General features: G+C 44.4%; 1 protein-coding gene across 1 annotated transcript in view; it reads right to left on the reverse strand.

Moving 5' to 3' along the window:
* Nucleotides 1-172, reverse strand: part of LOC126487141 (deubiquitinase OTUD6B-like) — a 1,325-nt gene extending 1,153 nt beyond the window's left edge. The window contains exon 1 of the mRNA XM_050119813.1: nt 15-172. Coding sequence (XP_049975770.1) covers nt 15-145 — 131 coding nt within the window. The 5' untranslated portion in view covers nt 146-172. The remainder of the gene's footprint in view (nt 1-14) is intronic.
* Between the last annotated feature and the right edge of the window lie 20,843 nt (nt 173-21,015).

Genomic DNA, 21,015 nt, shown 5'->3' on the forward strand with positions numbered 1-21,015 from the left:
TTTTTTTTTTTTTTTTTTTTTTGTCGTTTTTGGGAACAGCGTTCTTCATTCCCCGAATCTTGGCTTGCAGCTCCTTCTTCTCCTTGCGTTGCCGTCGCAGCAGCTGCTCCTCATCGTCCAGCTCCTCCGCCGAGACCTCCTCCATGACGACCCAGCCGCCGGGCACACGCGCAGCACCCTCTGTTGTATATCTTAAGTATTGGATGTGAAATTAACTTTTTCAGAGTCATTTGTTGTTGGGCATCTCAACTTCTCGATGTCATATTCTCATGAACATGAGTAACTTTCGACATTCAGGCAGCTCCTCAGCATCCATTGTTTGAATTTTCTTGGTGTGCTCAGAAACGTGGGACAGATGACTCATACGGTGCTTCTCCCTTGCTATGTAGACCAGGCAAGCCTTGAACTCCCAGAGACCACCTGCCTATGCTGGGATTAAAGCTGTGGACTAAGATGTTCATCTTAGAGCAGTTTTCTGAGGGACCTCTATGCTGTTGTCCATAATGACTGACTGACGCACGACTATAGGCATGGGTTACATTTTTTTTTTCACATCATCTCCAGCTGTTATTCAGATTACCCTCCTTTTTTTTTGCTCTTCAAAAGACTTAAAAGTCTTTTTTATTTTTTATCGAATTGCAGGTTTTCTTTCTGTATTCTGAGTAAAACTCCTTCACCTGATGCACTCGAGCGTTTCTCCGTGTATGTGGCCTGTGATTGCACTTTGTCATCACTGTGTCTTTTGAGGAACAGAGATTTATATTTTGTTGTAGTTCAATTTGTCAAATTATCCATGAATTATGGTGTCATATATACGAAGAGCTTGCATAGCCTAACAGCCCAAGGCTCTAGTATTTTCTTTTGGAAGTTTAGCCGTTATGTTTCTATCTATGATCCATTTTGAATTTTTCTCAAATACACTGCAAGGTGCGGATTGAGGTTCATGTATTTCTCTTGAAGTCCAGCACCATTTGTTGGTAAGACAAATCTTTCTCTGCTGAATTATTTTAGCATCTTTGTCAACGAACTATATGAGGCTCTCTCTGGAACTCTTCTCCTTTGACTGGTGATTGTCTATCCTCACCTGAGCAACCTTGAGCCAGCAGCTGCGCCTTCAGTCTTCCGTGAGACAGTTCAGGTGTGTGTGTTCTGTCAGCAAGCATGTGTATGCGCATGTCTGCTGCCATTGGAGGACAGGAGGGGGCATCAGATTCTCTGTCTTCAATTGTTACAGATGATGGTGAGCCCACATGTGGGTGCCGGAACACCCCTGTAAGAACAGCTGGTATTCTTAACCACTGGGCCAACTCTACGGCCCCACATTCAGCCTATCAGACAGTTGAGTCTTCCAATATTACTCTTCTTTTTTAAGGTTATTTTGATCTCACCAGGTTCTTCGCTTTTCTATATAAATTTTAGAGCCAGTCTGCCAATGTCTGTAGAAAGATGGGCTGGGATTGTCTTTGAATCTGTACACCACACCTTCCAGGGAACTGACTTGTTCACAATTTTGAGTCTTTCAATCTTTGAAAGCATTTCCATTTTTTTAAATGTTATTAATTATTCTCCAACAAGCTGAAAAATTTTAGGGAGAGGGAGGAATCATTACCCAGAAGCAATAATGATGCCAAGAAGCAATAAGGATATACATGCATATGCTTGCTTCATACCCAGAGGTTGGGCAGAGCCTGGGACATTTTCTTGTGTGCAGCTGACACTCTAGGAATACTCTCTGAAGAATGAGTTGGCACACAGGCAAAACTTTTTATTCAGTGAACACACTACTATGCACTCTACATGACTGTTGTACAAAATAAATGATTAGCAAAAGAAATACTTCTTGGTATTTGGAGCACATGTTGCCCAATAGCTATTAATCATTTTCCAGAGGGAATAAAAGATTAACAATCATCTGAGGCAGAAAAATGAGGAAATTAACCTAGAAAAATACTTTGTTAGTCAGGCTGTGGTGGAGCACACCTTTAATCCCAGCAAAGGCAGAGGCAGGCTAATCTCTCTGAGTTCAAGGCCAGTCTGGTCTATGGACAGCCAGGGATACATAGAAAAAAAAAACCCTATCTTAAAAAAACAAAAGAAAAGAAAAAAGAAAAATACTTTGTTACAAATTGGACAAATGTGTTAGTTCTTGCTGATTCCTTGCTGTATGAGGAGACTGGTCCACAACGCAGAGTGGAACCAGGATCTCTACGGTCAACAGTTGGCAACTGTGTGTGTCTGCTGTGGAAAGACCCTTGTAGGAGCTCCAGATCCTCCTCATAGACCATTTTCCTCGGCATTCTTCCTCAGAGACCCTTTGAAACTTCCCAGACAGCTCAGCTAGCACAGTTGAGAAAGCAGGGGATTCAGAGAAAGCTATGAAGACTTGCTTCTGAGTCCTGGACCACACCACTTGCATTGATAAGTACCATGGAGAAGTTACTTAAAAAATTACAGTTATTTATTTATTCATTGTGTGTGCACACACACACACATGCACACACATAACACAGTGCACACGTGGAAATCAGAGGACAACTTGGAGAAACAGCTGCTCTCTTTCCACCGTATGGATCCTGGGGATGGAAGTCAGGTCATCAGGCTTGGCAGCAAGTACCTTTAACCACTGAGCCATATTGCTGCTCCTGAGACGCGACTTCTTATTTCCGATTCTCAACTTCCTTATATGGAAAGCGGGGAAACTGATGGTTGCTTTGAGGACTGTTCCAAGTCATAAATGAAACAAGATATGAAAAATGCTCAGAAGACAGCAGCCACCCCGTAGTGACACTTGAACATTGACACGCATGGTTCCAGAAGTCTGATGACAGTGTTTTCTGAAATCCATGTCTAAAGCTTTAAGAATGTTCTGTCGGATTAGTTTGTATTGTTACACTTTCTTGGGTTGTTAAATGGCCTGCTTTCTGTAAACTAACTTTGACTCAAACAATCTTCTGCACGTCACTGGCAACGAACAACTGCTCAACCTAGACAAAGAGCGCTGAGGCTTCCCAACCCTGCTGAAAGTCCCAAAGAACAGCCGCGTGGGTCTCTAGATGCAGTCTTCAGTGAGGTCCATAAACAAGTTTTACTCCACTCTTAAATTTTAGTGTCTTTGTTTTTCTGCAGTGCCGGGTGGCACGTTTTACTTCATCCTTGGAAACATGGTCGTTAAATGCTGAAGACGGATAGGTGCTGGGCACTTGCATCTGGTGTGCCACGTCTGCCCATTTTGCTTATTTCGTAAGGGTCAGCGGCTACTGAGGGGGAGGGTTAAAGTGGAGGTCTGGGGAGAGTTAGTGAACTCTTCGGAATGAATCCTTCCCGCTAGAGGGCAAAGGTGTTCTGGCACATTTAAGACTTTTTTCTGAATTACTCTTTGCAGTCCTCGGAGGAGGTTTATGAAGAGACATATGTTCTCAGTATTTGACTAAACACACAGACACTAAAAGATGGTGTGCTCACAAGCTGTGCACAGGTACAGAATGTTAAACAGCCCGCACTCTTGGGCATCTGCTCAAGGAGAAATCTCTGCCCTCAAACCATAATCTTTGCCTTGTAACACGGGAGAGCAGAAAAGAGAGTCTCAGTAGATAGGAGAAGGGCAGGGAGAGGTGAGGGAAGAATAGGAAGATGGGGGAAGGAGGGGAGAAAAGGTAACGAGAGATAAAGGAGAGACAGAGAGAGACAGCGAGAGATGGGGAGGGAGGGAAAGGGGACAACACAGTTCACAGTATCTGGTTGTGTTAAAGGAAAAGCACAACAAAGTGGCAAAAGGCTCCAGCCTGGGCACATGCCCTCCAGGACTGGCCTAGACCTACCCTTTGCCAGATTTGTATTCTTCATCTTCCCTTGAAAAGGGTGCACCATGGACTTGGGCTCCTCCTGCATCTTTTGTTGCTGCCGACACCTCAGACCTGACTGTCTCAGACATGTGCCTGGAATTACCTTGAGGCTCGGAACCTCGGCTTTCCTGTGCAGTCCACAGGTGCTTGGCCAGGAGACCCAGGTTCAGCTTCAGGCTCGTGAGTGATGTGGCTGGCACACTAAACCCAGATGGGTCACACTGAGCTCCATAGCTGAGGCAGGGCACTGTGGTCAACTGAGGTGTAGTATTGAGGTAGATTTTTATCATTTAGCTGGGGACATGACAAATTGTCTTAATCACAAAAACCCAATATGGTAAATTCAACAACCAGGCTAAACAGAATCAAGGGGTGACCACTGGTGTCTAAGGGTTGAATTGTATGGTGTCTAAGAATGAATTTGTGCCTCACTCTACCGGAGAAGCACTCCTGAGCTTAGGCAGACATTTTCCTCTGCATAAAGCTTGTACTCTCTCTATTGGCGCAACCATAGAAGACATGTGCCTGCTGCTCAAGATTTTTAACTGAACATTCACCAAGAGATGCTCTGCTGGGCAGTGATGGTGCACACCTTTAATCCCAGCACCCGGGAGGCAGAGGCAGAGGCAGAGGCAGAGGCAGAGGCAGAGGCAGAGGCAGAGGCAGAGGCAGAGGCAGAGGCAGAGGCAGAGGCAGAGGCAGAGGCAGAGGCAGAGGCAGAGGCAGAGGCAGAGGCAGAGGCAGAGGCAGAGGCAGAGGCAGAGGCAGGCAAAACTCTGTGAGTTCGAGACCAGCCTGGTATAGAGCTAGTTCCAGGTAGGGTTGTTCTGCCATTGGGTTCTGAGCCAGAGGAACAAAAAGATATCATCCGGATGTGGTGGTGCGCACCTTTGTCTCCGGCCCCTGGGAAGTAGTGGTATGTGGGTCTCTGAGAGTTTGAGCTCAACCTGGTTTACGTAGTGAGCTCAATGCCAGCCAGGGCTACACAGTTGAGACCCTGTCTTCAAAAGAAAGGTCCGTGAAATAACTTGTGTGCAAAGGAGCATGAAACCCCATCTTCAACGTTTCTATTAGTTAAAGAGCATCGTTTCCTGTGGAACTAGTATTGACTAAAATTTCTACTTTACTTGGCATCCGCTTCACTGCTCCGTCCCTTGTCTTCAGCCAAGCAGTCATGGAGATGCTGTTCTCCTCAGGCACCTCCACACACACAGCCCAGCTTAGAGGCTTTGCTGGGAAAGCTTCAATGGGAGAGACACAAGCTCCTCTTTCCTTGACTGTGAAGCTAGGGAGCCTTTGTCGCAGACTGTTTGAGAAAGCCATGCAGAGGGTAAGCTAAGTGGACAGGCAGGTGGACCGTCTTCAGAGACAGACAGTCCAGTTCATTGATTGGCTAGAGATACGAGACCAGAGGCCCGCTGTGTTCTTGCCTGCTACAAATGAAGACACTGTAGCACTTTAGAGCACTGTCTTTTCCATCTTTGGTCCTTTCAGTCTTTTCACCCCTCTTCCTCGATGGTCCCTGAGCTGTTGGGAGGGTGGAGATACAGATGTCTCAAATGTGGCCTAGCCCTCCACTGACACTTACTCTGTGTACCATACATGAGTTTCCCACTTGGGGGAGCAAGCATTCACACAGAAAACACAACAACAACAACAAAACCCTACCACCTATAGTGTAGTGACATGGCCACAAGAGTACTTCACAGGCACAGTGGGACACAGCTCATTCTTACAGACACCACCGTATCGCTTAACACTTGGAAATCAGTGAACTAGTAAAGGTCATCCTGGCTGTTGAATTTGTCGTAGCGGGTTTTGTTTATATCGTTTAATTACTATGGTCTCTGTGTGTATGTGTATATATGTGAGTGGCTGTGTATGTGCCGAGAAGAGCCTGTCTTAAAAAAAAAAAGCCTTTCAATTCATTAATGTGCAAGGGGGCATCTTGGATGTGTCAAAGCAGTCAGAGGACAACTTCCAGGAGAAGGTTCTCACCTTCCACCTTCAACCCAATCAGAAGCCAATTGGTTACTCCCACCACATCTGTGATACCACAGCACTCATGAGTGTATCTTGCCATTCCCGTTGTAGTTCACAAGGCTCCTAGCTGGGTCAGATTGCTGATGAAGTCACCCCTAGTGGCTTACATAGCACCTGGTACTGGCTAGCAAGAAAGGAGCTTCCTTAATTTGAAGTGAAATCTATGCCCTGGCAATGCTGAAGCTTGCATGGGCAGCCAGTATATGGCAGTTCTGTTGAACCTGTTCATATTGGGTTTCATGGTCTAAGTTGATGAAGATGACTGACCATGTCTCTTCCTCAAGAGGGCACCAGATCTCATTACAGATGGTTGTGAGCCACCATGTGGTTGCGGGGAATTGAACTCAGGACCCTTGGAAGAGCAGCCAGTACTCTTAACCGCTGAGCCATCTCTCCAGCTTCATGTCCTGTGACCAAAATGTGTGATGTCTTCAGCAATAGGATCTCACCATCAAGTTTTGGTCTGCAACCAAGAGCAAATGCAATAGCCTGCATTGTTTTGGAGGAATTTCTTTGTCTTTTCCGGCTTCTACGTAACGTGTACGTTTTCTGGTCCGTGACCCCTTTCACCTTCAAGGTGTCATTCCAATTTCTACTTCCTCCACTCCATCTCTCCGATCCCTCCCCTCCCCCTTTGTGATCATACCCAAGTGATCTCTGTCAGGGTCAATCCACGCTCGATTAACACTTCGCCTTCCATCACCTTCACCTGCCCTTGCTGTGTGACACACACGTTCAGATCCTGGGGATAGTGCTGTGACTGTCATGGGATCATTGTTCTCTCGGTCATGCCAGCAGATAATAAGGAGTAGCCTGAGTTAATATCCCCCAGATTGCAGAAGTACGGAGTTGTGGAGGCTGAAGTGGGTTTAACTAGAAGGATTCCAGGCTGAAGGCACAGTGGACTCAAAGTTCACCGATGCTGGCTGGAGAATGTGCTGTGTGCCTTCCACAGGGCTCAGGTCCTCGCTCTTCAGTTGCCCCAACTTCAGAGCCTTTCACACACCCACCCATTTTAATGGATAAGACCCGTCTGTGTCTTCTATCTATGCTCCTCAAACCCTCCTCAAACCCTCATGAGTCCACTATCTACTGGTTGCTTTGGCAGCCAGGACTGATATTCTGATGGACCACTTATCTTTGGGGCTGGTCCTCATCTTGTCTGTGGCTACTTAAGCTTCACCTCTATCTAACAGTGCTTCTTCCATGTGCTCTAAGGAGCCAGGTTGGTCCAGCCCAGGCTCCTGCAATGCTTGCTTTCCCGGCTCTATGCTGGCAGGGCAGCATCAGCCCTGCCTGCTCTGTGCTCATGACAAGTTTGTCTTGATCCAGATGAATTTAAAAATCTCCTGCTCCCTCTCCGCACGCATTTCAGTCATAAGAAGAGCTCTTTGCGGCAATGTTTGTATTTGTTCCCTGTTCCCCATCCTTCCTCTTGTATCCTATGTGCGTCCTTTTGTAGTGTTGTTTTCCTGCTAAGTACCTGGATGTGCTGGGGGCGGGGAAGCAGCTCAGCTCCCTCTCCCAGTCCATCCACAGACTAGAAAGCACTCGACGCAGCATTCAGAAGCAAGGAGAGATCCTACTTATGGTATGCAGGGGTGTTCTGCACACAATAGCCACCGTTCTTTATATGCTTGGCCAGACTTCACACTGGGTGCTGCATATATTTTATTAAAACTTCCAGCAGCAGGGAGCACTGTTGACCTCATTATACAGACCAGGAGACTGAGGCATACGGATATTTAATTTATCTAATATCATAGAGTACCAAGTGACACAACAGGGACAAAAAACTCAGCCAGCTTCTCATACACATAACCAATCCCCTTGCCTTAATCACTACCTATTGCTGTGATAAGCTAGTATGTCCAATGCAGCTTATAGAAGAAAGCTTTTCTTTGGAAATTACAGTTTCAGAGGGTTAGGATCCACGACGCTTATGGCATGGAGCATGGAATCCAGGTATGGCCCTGGAGCAGTAGCTTAGAGCTTACACCTTGAAATGCAACCATGAAACAGAGAACTAACTAGGAATGGCATGGCTTTTGAAACCTGCCGAGGTCTGCTCCAGTGATACACCTCCTATATCCTTCCCAAACACTTCCACCAACTGGGGACCAAGTATCCAAGCATGTGAACCCATGGTGTCTATTCTTATTCCAACTGCTGCACCCGTCCTGCTGCCTCTAAAGAGGTGACAGATCCTCTTTACCATGCACACATAACGCGCGTGTTCTTAGCAGAGGTCCTCTAGCATTCAGATCTTCCCTGGAGTGAAGTTGGCATATTCGAGGACTGAGTAGAGAATCTCATTAACTATCCCAGTCTGACTTGGAACTCACGGTCCTCCAGTCTCAGCCTCCTGAGTTCTGGAGTGGTAATGTATACCCTCACATCTGGGTTCAGGTTGGGATGTCTGCAGTGTAGCTGGAGACTTTTTTTCTGTCCTGTCCAGTCCCGCAGTACCAGTTTCTCTCCCACCCGCTGGTCCTCACAATCGCTTATGAAATAGTCATTTGGAGGTTTTAATATTAGTTATAATTGTTTGATTGATGGCTCAGGCTTCTTACTGGCTAGCTCTACATATCAATTAACCAATTTCTAATAATCTATATATTTCCACATGTCCTGTGGCTTACCAGTAATGTTCTGGCATCTTATTCCTCTGGTGGCTTCTGGTGTCTTCCAACTCTGCCTTCTTTCTTCTTGTATCTATGCTTGGATTCCCTGCCTAAATATATACTGCCCTGCCATAGGCCAGAGCAGCTTCTTTATTAACCAATGGTAATGAAATATATTCACAGTATATAGAGGGGCATCCCACATGATTGCAGCATCATTGACTCTCCCCAGCCTATGGTCTGCTTGAACTGGATCCTTCCAGTGGTACTTATCTAGGGTGAAGACAAGAGACAGGAAGGTCTTGAGCATCATCTTTACACACAGAGCAGGATGGAACACGAAGCAAACTGCAGCTGCAGCCCTTGCAGTCTGTTGACAGTGGGGGAAGCAGGCAGGTCCTCAGCTGTCCAGCCTTCACCAAGGTAGCGGCAAGGTGGAAGCTTGACTTCCGTCACCTTCACCTATTCTTGCCTATTTTTTGCAGACTTATTAATTTATCATTCCTTATTTGTTTAAAGACTCACTCAGTAGAAACAAATAGAAGCTACCAATTCCCCTTCCATTTATCTTGTTTAGGGGCCAGAATTTATTAACAACTGTATTTGTTTCCTGAGGCTACCATGAGAAACACAAACTGAGTGACATAAACAAAGGAATCTCTTGTCTTTGGTGTTTTGGAGGCTGAAGTCCTGAGCATAGGCAGTGCTGTTCCTTTGTCACATTACCTTTCCTCTATGCTTCTGTGACTTTCCACAGCTCTCTCCTCATCCTCTGGGGTCACTATTGTAGCCCAAGCTGCCCTTGAGGCGCAGGTTGGTCTCAGAATCACCAGCCGCTGAGTGCTGGGATTACCAGGCATGGGGCCAACCTACCTAGCTCTTTTGTGGTTTTCTTATAAGGATAAAAAAAAATCACTGGATTTAGTTAGGGCCCATCCAATCTAGCATGACCTCATCTGAACTAACTATACTCACAAAGGACAACTTTCAAACAAGACCGCCAGTAATGACATCAGCTTGGAAGGGGTGGTTTAAGATGTAATCTGTCACGCAAGCTAAAACAACCTCTTGGAAGCCTTCCATGATAGGTATGTTTGAGTGTACATTTGATTGCATTAAGAAATGGCAGAGGCAGGCAGATCTCTATGAGTTCAAGGCCAGCCTGGTCTACAAGATCTAGTTCCAGGACAGGCACCAAAGCACACTTTTAGGGATGTCTCTGAGGGTATTTCCAGAGACAATCAGATTATAAACATCTGAACTGATCCCTTGATGTCAGTATTGGAAGTAAGTGAAAATTGGAGGCAGAGCTTAGTTAGAGAATGCTGTGGGATAATGTTTTAGTACACTGTAAAGATTTGTCACTCATATTGGTTTAATAAATCACTGATTGGCTAGTAGCCAGGCAGAAAGTATAGGTGGGGTGACCATATTAGGAGAATTCTGGGAAGAGAAAAGACAGACACAGTCACCAGCCAGATGCAGGAGAGACAAGGTGAGAATGTCTTACTGAAAAAAGTACCATGCTACATGGGTAAACATAGATAAGAATTATGGGTTAATTTAAGTTGTAAGAGCTAGTTTACAATAAGCCTTAGCTAATAGGCCAGGTTTATAATTAACATAAGCTTCTCTATGTCTCTTTGGGACTGAAGGGCTGCAGGACCAAGCGGGACAGAAACTTCTGCCTACAAGAGGAAATAGGTACCTGAGTCTGTCCTCCGGCTCCGTGCTGTATTCCCTTCCAGGTTGGCTATGAAGTGAGTGGTTCCTTCCCCAGCACATGGCCACCACTATGATGTTAGTGCACATGGGGCCAAGCAACCATGGACTAAATCCTGTGAAACCATGGGCCACAATAACTGCTTCTTCCTTAAGCTGTCACTGTCAGGTAGTTTTGGCCACCATGATGAAAAGTTCCTTTGCCACTTTCTCATTCTCCAGCTCCTCAGATGTCTCTGCCATTGGCAGAATCATTCCACCTTGGGTCTTAACTAGGGTCTTCAGATGCTAACTGCTGAGTGAGCTGCCTCATTGTAATCCTAGCCCTATTTGCTATGTGATTCTGAACAGATCTACCTGCCTCAGTTTCCCCATCAGTAAAACGAGGGTGTCAGCACCTTGTGCAAGAATGAAAGAAAACCAGTTACATAAAGTGCTGAGAACAGCGCCTTTCTCACAGCCAGCCCTGGCAGATGCCAGCCTTCACAAGGCTTGCTGCCCCCTCAAGACCCCACCAGCTCACATGCAGGTGACAATTCTCTTTGTCTCTGAAGTTTCCAAAGGTTGGCATAGTCGTTTCCCATGACCACTGTAACACTTCCCAAGTGTGCTTGTTGGTTTTTGTTAATTTGACACAAGCCAGGGATATCTGAGAAAGGGGAACTTCAGTTGAAAAAAATGTCTCCATCAGATTGGCTTGGAGGCAAGTCTGTGGTGCATTTTCTCGACCGATGATTGATGTGGGAGAGCCCAGACCACTGTGGGTGGTGCCACCCCTGGGTTGTATAAGAAAGCATCCTGAGCAAGTCACGGAGAGCAAGCCAGTAAGTGGCACTCCTCCATGGCTTCTGCCTACGTTCTTGCCTCCAGGTTCTTGCTTGAGTTCCTGCTTTGGCTTCCCTCAATGACAGGCTGCGATCGGGAGATGGAAGCCAAATATACATTTCCCTTCCAAGTTTCTATCAGTCGTGGTCTTTATGTGAAGTGGGCTCACAATGCTGTGATACTTCTGGAAGTCTCGAAGGAGAATTCCATGTCTTTAGTTTTGTCTTTTTTCACAGAGCTCTGCCCTCTCTTGAAGCCAGCTATGCAGCATGTCCCTGCCTCTCTTCAGTCGACACAGCATCTTCTTAACTCTGCTGGCGACACTGGGCCCAACAGACAATCTGAACTTGTCTCCGCATCGTCTCTGGGTCCTTCATCACACCAACTGCGTTCATCCAGCACTGCAAGAGAACACACGGTTGGTGCGGGGTGTTGGGTGGGGCACATAGTTATAGTTGGCTTTGGAGGGTGCGGCTGGAGACCAGCTTAAGGCTGGAATCTGAGTCTGAGGAGAAGTATGGTCTAGACCAAAGGAGAAAAATATATCCCAGTCCTCCCAAAAGTGAGTGGTGGGGTGGGGAGAGAGCACTTAGTTGCTGGTGTTTAGGAGTGTCCCAGTAATGTGACCACACACAAACAGTACTCATTTTCTTTCATTTTCTCTGCTTTTTGACATCACTCTGGACAAGTACCAAAGATGTGCTAGGTGATGGCTTCTACTACGAGACTGAAAAACACAAGAGATCTAACGTATCTGCCTGATTACCCTGAGATATAAGAAAATGAATCAGAGCCCAGTGAGAGACTCAGGAGTCACAGAGGAGGAGAAAAGGAAACCGGCCTCTGGCCTCAGCTCCAGTTTGATGGATAAACAGGTTGCATCAGGAGATTAGGGCTCCTGGCCTCATCACTGGGTCAGAAGCCCCCAAAGACAAGAAGGGACTCCTTCACTTCCTGTCTTTTGAGTTGGTGCCTGGCCCACTTGACCTAAGGAGAGTCTCTTTGGAGATGTGAAAGCCGTGTGCCTTTGGGAGATAGAAGCCAAGTCTATTTTAAGCTCCCTCCTCTGGCAATGTCAAAACTGCCTAGCTTTTGTACCTGGAAGTCACTAAGCAAAGCAATGCAAACGGCTATCCCTCGACTGAAGGAGATTTCTCTGTGGACCAAGGTTATGTGGGCTTCAGAACCCTAATGTGTGTGACCCCAGCTGCTGACTTTAGTTTCTGAGGTCTGTCTTTGCCAGAAATAGACATGGGGAGGGGCTGAGTGACCCATCATGGCTTGAATGAAGCCTTGAGTTCATCTATGTGATGAACCAAGATATTCGCACGTCTACACTTCCTGTCTGCTGTCCCCATGGGGGAGCATGCTCTTGGGAGCTCCACAAGCTAGGCTGTTAGTGGGGAAGGCTGTGGTCAGAAGTCAGACCAACAAGGGGTTGACCTTTCACTAGCCAACTAATACTTCTGTGACCTTGGGCAAGTTCCCACCTGCCAGAACCTCAGCTCTCTCTACTGTTAGCTCAAGGTGATAGGGGACCTGCAGTGGCAGCTGATACAATGCCACCAGTCAGTAGGACCCAGAGGTGTAACTGCTACTGCCCTCATGGAAACATGGCCTAAACTAGAGGGAACAAGTTCAGGGCAGCTGCAAAAGGTTTAGTCAGCGTGCATAACAGGAATACAGAAGGGGATGGAGACGTGAACAAAGCAAAGACTTTGAAACCATACTGATGGAATTCCCCCAAATTAATGTCAGACTCCAGGAAGTGCGGCGAACTCCCTGACCAGCAGGAAAGAACAGCCACCAGACAAGGATTCTTCCCAAATCACGCTTTATTGGAGCTTCTTGGTTGAAGGGAGAGCAGGAAGCGAGGGGCTCCGAGCTCTGAGCTGCAGCTGCTTATATAGGGACTAGGGGTACGTGCAGGCCTCCTATTGGTCAAAGTGTCTCAGCAGCCACTCCAAGCTCCCTGATAGGTCCGGCACACTGAGGACACTGAGCATGCCCGAGATGATGGCACTGGCTATGACCTTATATGGAGTTGTTTATCCCAAGCCTGCAGGGGCCCCAGCGCCATCTTGTAATGGCGGCAGCAAAAGCTGGCTCCTTGCAGTGAGTATGCTCGAGTTAGTGATTCTGGCTAAGACCTTATATGGAGTTGTTTACTCCAGCCCTGCAGGAGCCAGGCGCCATCTTGTAATGGCAGCTGCACATACTGGCTCCCTGCAAGGAAGCTCAGAGAAGATCAAGTCAGATGAACTGTCCACTGATGCTATGTAGCATATCGCCTTCAAACTGTAGAAGAAACAATAATTTTTAAAAAATCTTTGATTTGAGTATTAAAAGATGAAATCACAGCTTTCACTCTCATACACATCACAGTGAAATCAGTGTCCACGGATGAAAAGAGCTCTGGCTGCTGGAGGAAGTACAGGCAGCCATCTTTCTGAGTTGTCATTTCCCTGTCTAGGGTAACCCAAGATTGAGCTCCCTCATCCGTGCACATCATCAGGTGGCAGGGGAAGGTGCAGACCTCGTCAGCCTTCCCCCCCTAAAGATCCTCACAGCCCTAGTGACCACTGCAGGGGACTTCCCGGTTTTCACTGACCGGATGCCAGAGCCATTGCACCATCTGTCCCTTGCTGCTACTGAGCACACCTCCCTAAGCTGGAGCAGGAGCCATTGCTTTTCCGTTTATGCACTCCTGGGTGCCTCTCCTAGTGTCTGGTGATGACATTGCATGTGAATCACTGCTGTGTGTGAGCCGGTGGGATGGGTGCCCGTTGCAGCTTCACATGCATGCGCACGAGACTGGACATCCTCCACAGCTGCGCCTGCCATATCTACCACACCTAGCTCCTGAGGAGTCTTTTGTTCTCTGTGTGTGTCTGTGTGTCCGCAGACGCATCCTCTGCTTGCACCTCTGAGATGGTCCCATGCCCTCCAGCATAAGCATCCCTGCATTTACCCATCTAGGTTTGGACCTGAAGGCGTGCATCCCTCACTCTGAGTCCTGGGAGAAGGGCTTTTCCCACCCAGGCCAGATTGTGACATTTGGAAGTAGAGACTAAAGGGAATAAGGAAGAGTGACAAGAAACGTGGAGAAGCAGAGGAGCACAGCACCAGGGACCACGGACTCTGCAGTGACTGAGCAGAGAGAAGCAAAGGTCTGCGAGCCACCGGACAGTGACTGCAAAGTAATTGTTCCAGAGAAGCCCAGTGACCTCAGAGAGACCACAGACAGGCAAGCGAGTGACATGAAAAGACATGCCAATAAAACTGAAAGATCAACAGAGAAGAAAAAAAAAGTCAAACAAGCAGAAATTCTGGAACTGAATAACATAATTATTTGAAATTAAAAAGCAAACAGACAATCAAGAAGCCCAGAGAATGTCAACAACAGAGCTGATCTGGCAGAAGAACCTGAATTCAAAGACAGATTGGGTCGAACGGTGCAGACCAGGGAAAAACAGAAGAGCAAGGAAAACAGCGAAGAGGCAACACACGCTCTGCGGGGATTTAGGGAGAAGAGAACAAACAGTGACTGAGAAGTCCTCAGTGTGGGTGGAAACTCAGCACGCACGCCCACAAAGCCCAAATGTCTCCCGTCGGACCACCACAGGACCACTAGGACCTCCGAGGGAAAGCCTATCGCCATTACATTGGCGGAAGTCAAGAACGGGAAAATTTGAAAGCAACAAGAGAAAGCGACCCATAAGAGAAGGCCTGAGTGAGACCGTCAGTGGCCCACTCATGCCCAACAGGGTGGATGACGTATTCAAACTGCTGAGAGGATCTGGGTGTAGTTACACACCTGTAACTTAGTGCTTGGGAGGCTGAGGCAGGAGGATTGTGAGTTGGAGACCATCGTGGGATCTGCAGAGAGACCTCGTCTCAAAAATAGCATCCCCAAGCCCCCCTCACTAAGTTCAGACAACCAGGAATTCTATGCTGGACAAAGTTCTGTTTTCTAAAAGATATAATGATAACTCCTGCCCCAGGCAACATCTGAGAACGGCCGCCACCAGATCTGCCTCCTAAGACATGCTTCTGAGACGTTCTTCAGACGGAAACAAAAGCACCAGGGCAGCAATGTGAATGAAGATGCAAATCTCATGGACATAGGTCAGTGTGTGGCTACCACAGAGTGCAGCCACCTCACAGTAGCTGGACTGCATTCATCAGGGTGGCTAGTTACAAAGAGAGCAACTTTAGTAAGTGTTGGTGTAGTTGAAAATAGTGTTCAATATAAATATAAATAATATAATAAATTTCAGTATTATCACTGAAAATAAAAGCTGGTGTAGCCACTATGAAAAACGATATGGAATTTCCACAGGAAGTTATAAATAGCGTTACCAGATGAGGACTAGGGAGAAGGTTCAGTGAATAAAACACTTGCCATGCAAGTGCGAAGACCTGAGTTTGAATCTCCATAACCCACATAACACCCAAAATGGAAGTGGTTGGGGGGTGGAGACAGGAGAATTCCTGTAAGCTCACGTGTTAGTTAACTGGTTCAGGCAGTGGATGGTATTAAGAGACTTCATCTTAGAAAGGCCGAAAGAAACCCAAATGTGTCTTTTGATTTCCACATGCATGTTTGTCATGCCTCATGTATGCCCACACTGGCAGAATTAAATGTGCACACACACATATATACACAATCACACATCAAACATAGACACAAAGACTATAAAAATTACCATATGATCTAGCAAACTCCACACTGGATATGTTCCCAAAGGGAATGAAATCAGCATTCAGAAGAGGGATAGCGTGCTCCTGCCCAGCTCAGCATTGTGACAGCTGCCACAATGGGAAACAGCCCACATTCTCACTAGCAGTTAAGAAGTATGGTGTATTAAATTAAAAAAAAAAGTATGGTGTATACTCAGTAGAATACTATCCAGCCCTTACAAAGAAGGGCAACATTCGGGTTTAGCTAGCTTTCCAGCACTGTGGAAACTCTCAGAATGAATTATAAAGAAGGAATGTTTGTTTTGATTCATAGCTCCAGAGGTTTCAGTCCACAGTCTCCTGTCTCTTGCCTTTGAGCCTGTCAGAAGGCAGAGCATGACAGAGCATGCAAAGACAGATATGATCATGGAGAATATTATGCTAAGTAGATAAAGCTGGAAACAGCAGAACAGTATCACATGACCTCACACAGCATCTAAAACAGTCAATGTAATAGAAGCAGAGGGTAGAATGGCAGCTGCCAGCGCTGGGAGTAGAGGGAAGGAGGGCACTGGTCACAGCGTGTGGTCTCTACTTTGTAGGATAAGTAGACTTGGATGGTTTTCTATATGGCATGGTGTCTATAAGCTGTTGCTTGGATCTTGAATGATTTCCAAAGTCCACGGTGCTACTGGAATGTGGTAGCATCTTTAAGAGGTGGCACCTAGTGCCCATTGAGACCCCAGACCTGTCTCTTTCTTTGTTTCCTCAATTCCATTAAGTGAGCATATTTCTGGTTCATACTCTCTGCCATGCTTGGATTTATCGCATGCCTAAAAGCGAGACACAGGAGGTTCATGAGCTAAACCATCTTTTATCTTTATGACGGTCTACACATGAATTGTCACAGTGGGGAAAACATGACTAAAACTAAGTCAGGGACTCTGGAATGTCTATTGTGTACTTGAAGCTCACTGAGGGTAGATATGTAGTCTGACTACACAAAAGGTAATTGTGAGGTGACATATATATATATAAGGATAATTGATATAGCTTCATAGCATGCATATCTAAATATTATGTCATATACTTTATATAGTTTTGTGTTAAAAAAAAACACCACCAAAGATGACATTTAAAAAACCTACCTTTTCTACAGAAGAACAAAGAATCATATCCTACTTCTCATAAATCATGGAAGCAAGAAAAAATTGAATTCTATACTTGGTATAATTATATTTCAGAAGCAAAGGGGGAATGAAGAGTATTTTTATTTTTCAGAAAAAATGTTTCAGGAAATTTGTGGCCTGTAGAAATGTCTTACAAGAAATGCCAAAAGAAGTTCTTTAGAGAAAAGGGGAATGATGTGGTACAGGTTGTGAACTCAGCTTGCACAAAAAGAGTTGGGTGAGCGAAGGTTAGGTCAGAAGAGGACAGGAAAGTCAATTAGGACAATTTCATTTTCTTTTAAAAGTTTTTTATCGCATTTACTCTCTCTCTCTCTCTCTCTCTCTCTCTCTCTCTCTCTCTCTCTCTTTCTGTGTATGTGTGTGTGGCACATGTAGAGGTTGGAAGTTTTTCCTACCATGTGGGTTTCAAAGATCAAACCCAGGTTATCAGACTTGTTGGCAAGTGCCTTAATCCACTGAGTCATCTTGCCAACCCCCACTTGAGTTCCTTACTCTTAATTGATTTAGTATTTGTTTAAATTAATGATAGTAACTCACAGTCATTTATGCACATGTATTTATGCATTCCTTCATGTTTATGTATGCATGTGTAATTATTTATACTTAGATTAGAGGGAAGTCGGTGCAGCAATACTTTTAAAGATGAGAAAGAAGAATTAGGTTTATTTTGTCACTCCAAGGTTCTCATCCTACCCATGAGCTGGTAGAGGGTTATTTCAAAGCAGAGTCTGGTTAGCCAGAGTGTATTCTGAAAACTCTAGGGTTGCCATGGAATAAAGCAAAAACAAAAAAGATCATGTACATAAATGTAAGTATGAATTGAATTAATTGAGAGCATTGACTTAAACAAATGCAGAAAACCACAAAATGTAAAAGACTAGCAGAAGACAGAAACAAGAGAGATGTAAGGCCACAGCAGAAAACAGGGCACACTTGCTGGACAAAACCAGCTCTGCCCAAACCACTTTCAAAATCAACATAAATATGGTCACTGAAAGACAAACTCTGGAATCAAATCAGAAACCAGGACTTAGCTATGGGTTGAACACAAGAAAATCTAAATGTGTCTGTGCATATATTTGAACATAGGTCAAAAACAAATGGATGGACAAAGCGATACTAAAACTAATGGAAAGAAAGTGGGCCTGGGGATGCAGTTCAATTGCTAGAGTGCTTGCCTAGCATGTGCTTAAAGCCCTTGAAATCAGTCCCCTGTATTGCGTAGAACCACACATAAGGGTGCACATTGGTAATCTTGGCACTCAGAGGTGGACACTAGAGGACCAGAGAATCAAAGTCATCCTTAGTTTGAAATAGCCTGGGCTACATGTGGAAACTTCAGAACAAAAAAAGTTATAAGGATAAAGAAGGTTATAAGATAACTTTAAAATGATGTGGGATTACCTTCTGTATGTTGTTTTATTGCCATTGGTAATAATAAATATGTTTTATTACCATTGGTTAATAAAAAAGCTATTCTGACCTATAGATAAAGTCAGGCAGGAAATTTGAACAGAGATATATAAAGGGAGTAGGGGGAGTCAAGGAGATGCTATGTAGCTGCCAAAGGAGAAAGACACCAGAACCTTACCAGTAAACCATGAACCTCATGGTAAAATATAAAATAATAAAAATAGGTTAATTTCAGATATAAGAGCTAGCTAGGAATGTGCCTAAGACATTGGTCAAGTAGGGTCATAATACAGTTTCTGTGTGATTATTTGTGTCTGGGTGGCTGGGAATGAAAGAGCAGTCTCTGATTAAATAATGACTCCCAACCAACATTCGGCAACATACATCTGCATAATGCCTAAGAGAGAAAAAAAGGCTTCTAGACCCACAAAACCAGAGTCAATTAGAGCCTCTCAGTAGCTGCATTTTTTCAGATAAACTCTCTTTGCTGGCGGTGAGCAGAGGCATGGTTTCTTTAAGAGTGGGCTTCCAAGTTCATTCCGATAGCATGAATGGCTCTGGCTCCTTTGGGAGATCTTGCTATAGAGCATTTAAATGGGGTTTGTGAGCAGAGTGCTATAAGTTGCTTAATGGTGACATAGACCCACTTGTATCCCTGGAGCTGGGACAGTGAGCATGGCTCACAAGGTGGTGAACATACTTCCACCATGTTGGACTGGGTGGAGCCAACAGGCAAAGCTGCAGCATTAGTCTTGGCCATGACTGCTTAGCATTATAAAAACAACAACAACAACAACAACAACAACAACAACAAAACCCCCTCTTCCTGCTCAGAAAATGATTACAAATACACAATAAGACAAATTCAGAAAAAAAAGACCTATGAATGGGTCACAATGTTAGATAAATGTACATGAGCTAAGGAGAGAGAGGAGAAAGAGTACAGACAGTCATAGATTAAAGGAGTAAAGATAGTAAGATAAATATTGAAAAGTAATAGAGTAAAAAAAATAAGCCACATAAAGATGCAATATATATAGAGAGTCTGGATTATCTATATTATTGTGTTTTCTTTGGATTTTTGACTGTTAATGAGTTAACTACCAAAAAACATTTTAGTCTAGGGGCTGCTAAGCTAAACCAACATATATATTTTAAAGGTATCTTGACGTCAACGTCTGAGTCTAAGGATATGTTACTTTGGAAAAGAGGTTTTGCTTTTGTTTCCACAGAAGATGAGAACCTGTGGATTCCCTCCAGGCTAAAGTGATTTGATGGAACAAGACCCCCTTAAAAGTCTCCGTGGACCATAAATTAAAGGGACAATTCTCCAAGAAAATATAATTCTGCATGTATATACATGTTACAGCAGAACATCAAAGTATATGAGGCAAAAGCTAGCTGAGTTTCAAGGAGAAATGGATGGATACACTCAGACAATTGACAACTTTAGCACCTCCATCAGAAATGCACGAATCTAGCAGGCAAAAGTCAATAAGGATGTACTGAAGTCAGCAACAACATCAGGAAAGCAAATACAGTGATCACTGGAGCACAATTAAGTCACAAATAGTAGAGTAGCCATTCTTTTCCAGCTCACATAGCACATTCCCATTCTCAGCCATACTAACATATCTAAGAGATAGAAGTCATGAAATTCCTATTCTCAAGCCATAGTAGATTACCTAGAAATCAGTTATCCAATGATAGCTGGGAATTTACTGTATGCATGAAGACTAGAAACACGCATTTAAGCAACATATGAGTTAGAAAGCAAATATCAAAAGAAATTTCAAAATATTTCTAACTAAATGAAAAGAAACACAAAACTTAACAGGTTGCTGCAAAGTAGTGTTTAGAGGGAAATTTACAACACCAAATGAATGTATCAGAAAAGGAGACAGAGCTGAAATAATCTATCTTAGTTTTTTCCTTAGATATCTTAAAAAGGAGCAGCAAATTAAGACTAAAGGAAGAAGAATAAAAAAAGAGATCAATGTAATTGAAACATAAATATAGAAAAATCAGTAAAATAGAAAGTTAGTTTTTAGAATATATAAATTAAATCAGCAAAGCTCTAGCTAGGCTAACTAAAAGAGGACATTTATAAGAGAGAAGCCATTTCTGTAGACATTATGAGTATAAAAATGAAAGAACGGTATAAATAATTCTGTCTACAAATTTAATAACCTAGATCAATTTCTAGACACATATATTTGCATTTAGCAAAACACATGCAATGCAAAAGTAGCAATCTGAATGAATCTGTGTCATTTACAGAAACATAATCATTAATCGATAACCTTCCAAGCAGCATTAGGCTCAGAGAGTCACTGGAAAATTCTACCAAACATAATTGGCAAAAAGGAATAAATTTCTGCTAATTTTTCAGAAGGTAGAAACAGAAGGAATCTTCTCTAGCTCATCCTATGAGACCAGCATCATCCTGACACCAAGGCTAGACAAAGATATAATGAGAAAGAAACAGATGACAAGCATTTCTCATGGTCACACAAAAATCTGCAGCCAATATTGACAAATTGAATACAGTGATGTTTACCAAGATTTCTACATCACAACCAAGAGGAATTTATTCTAGACATGCAAGATCGATCTAACATTTTAATATTAGCCAATGTAATTCATACAATGTGCAAGCTAAGGAGAAACACC

Source organism: Alexandromys fortis, unplaced genomic scaffold, assembly GCF_014885135.2.
Source record: "Alexandromys fortis isolate MF-2015 unplaced genomic scaffold, M_Fortis_MF-2015_v1.1 scaffold_178, whole genome shotgun sequence".
NCBI classification, from domain to species: domain Eukaryota; kingdom Metazoa; phylum Chordata; class Mammalia; order Rodentia; family Cricetidae; genus Alexandromys; species Alexandromys fortis.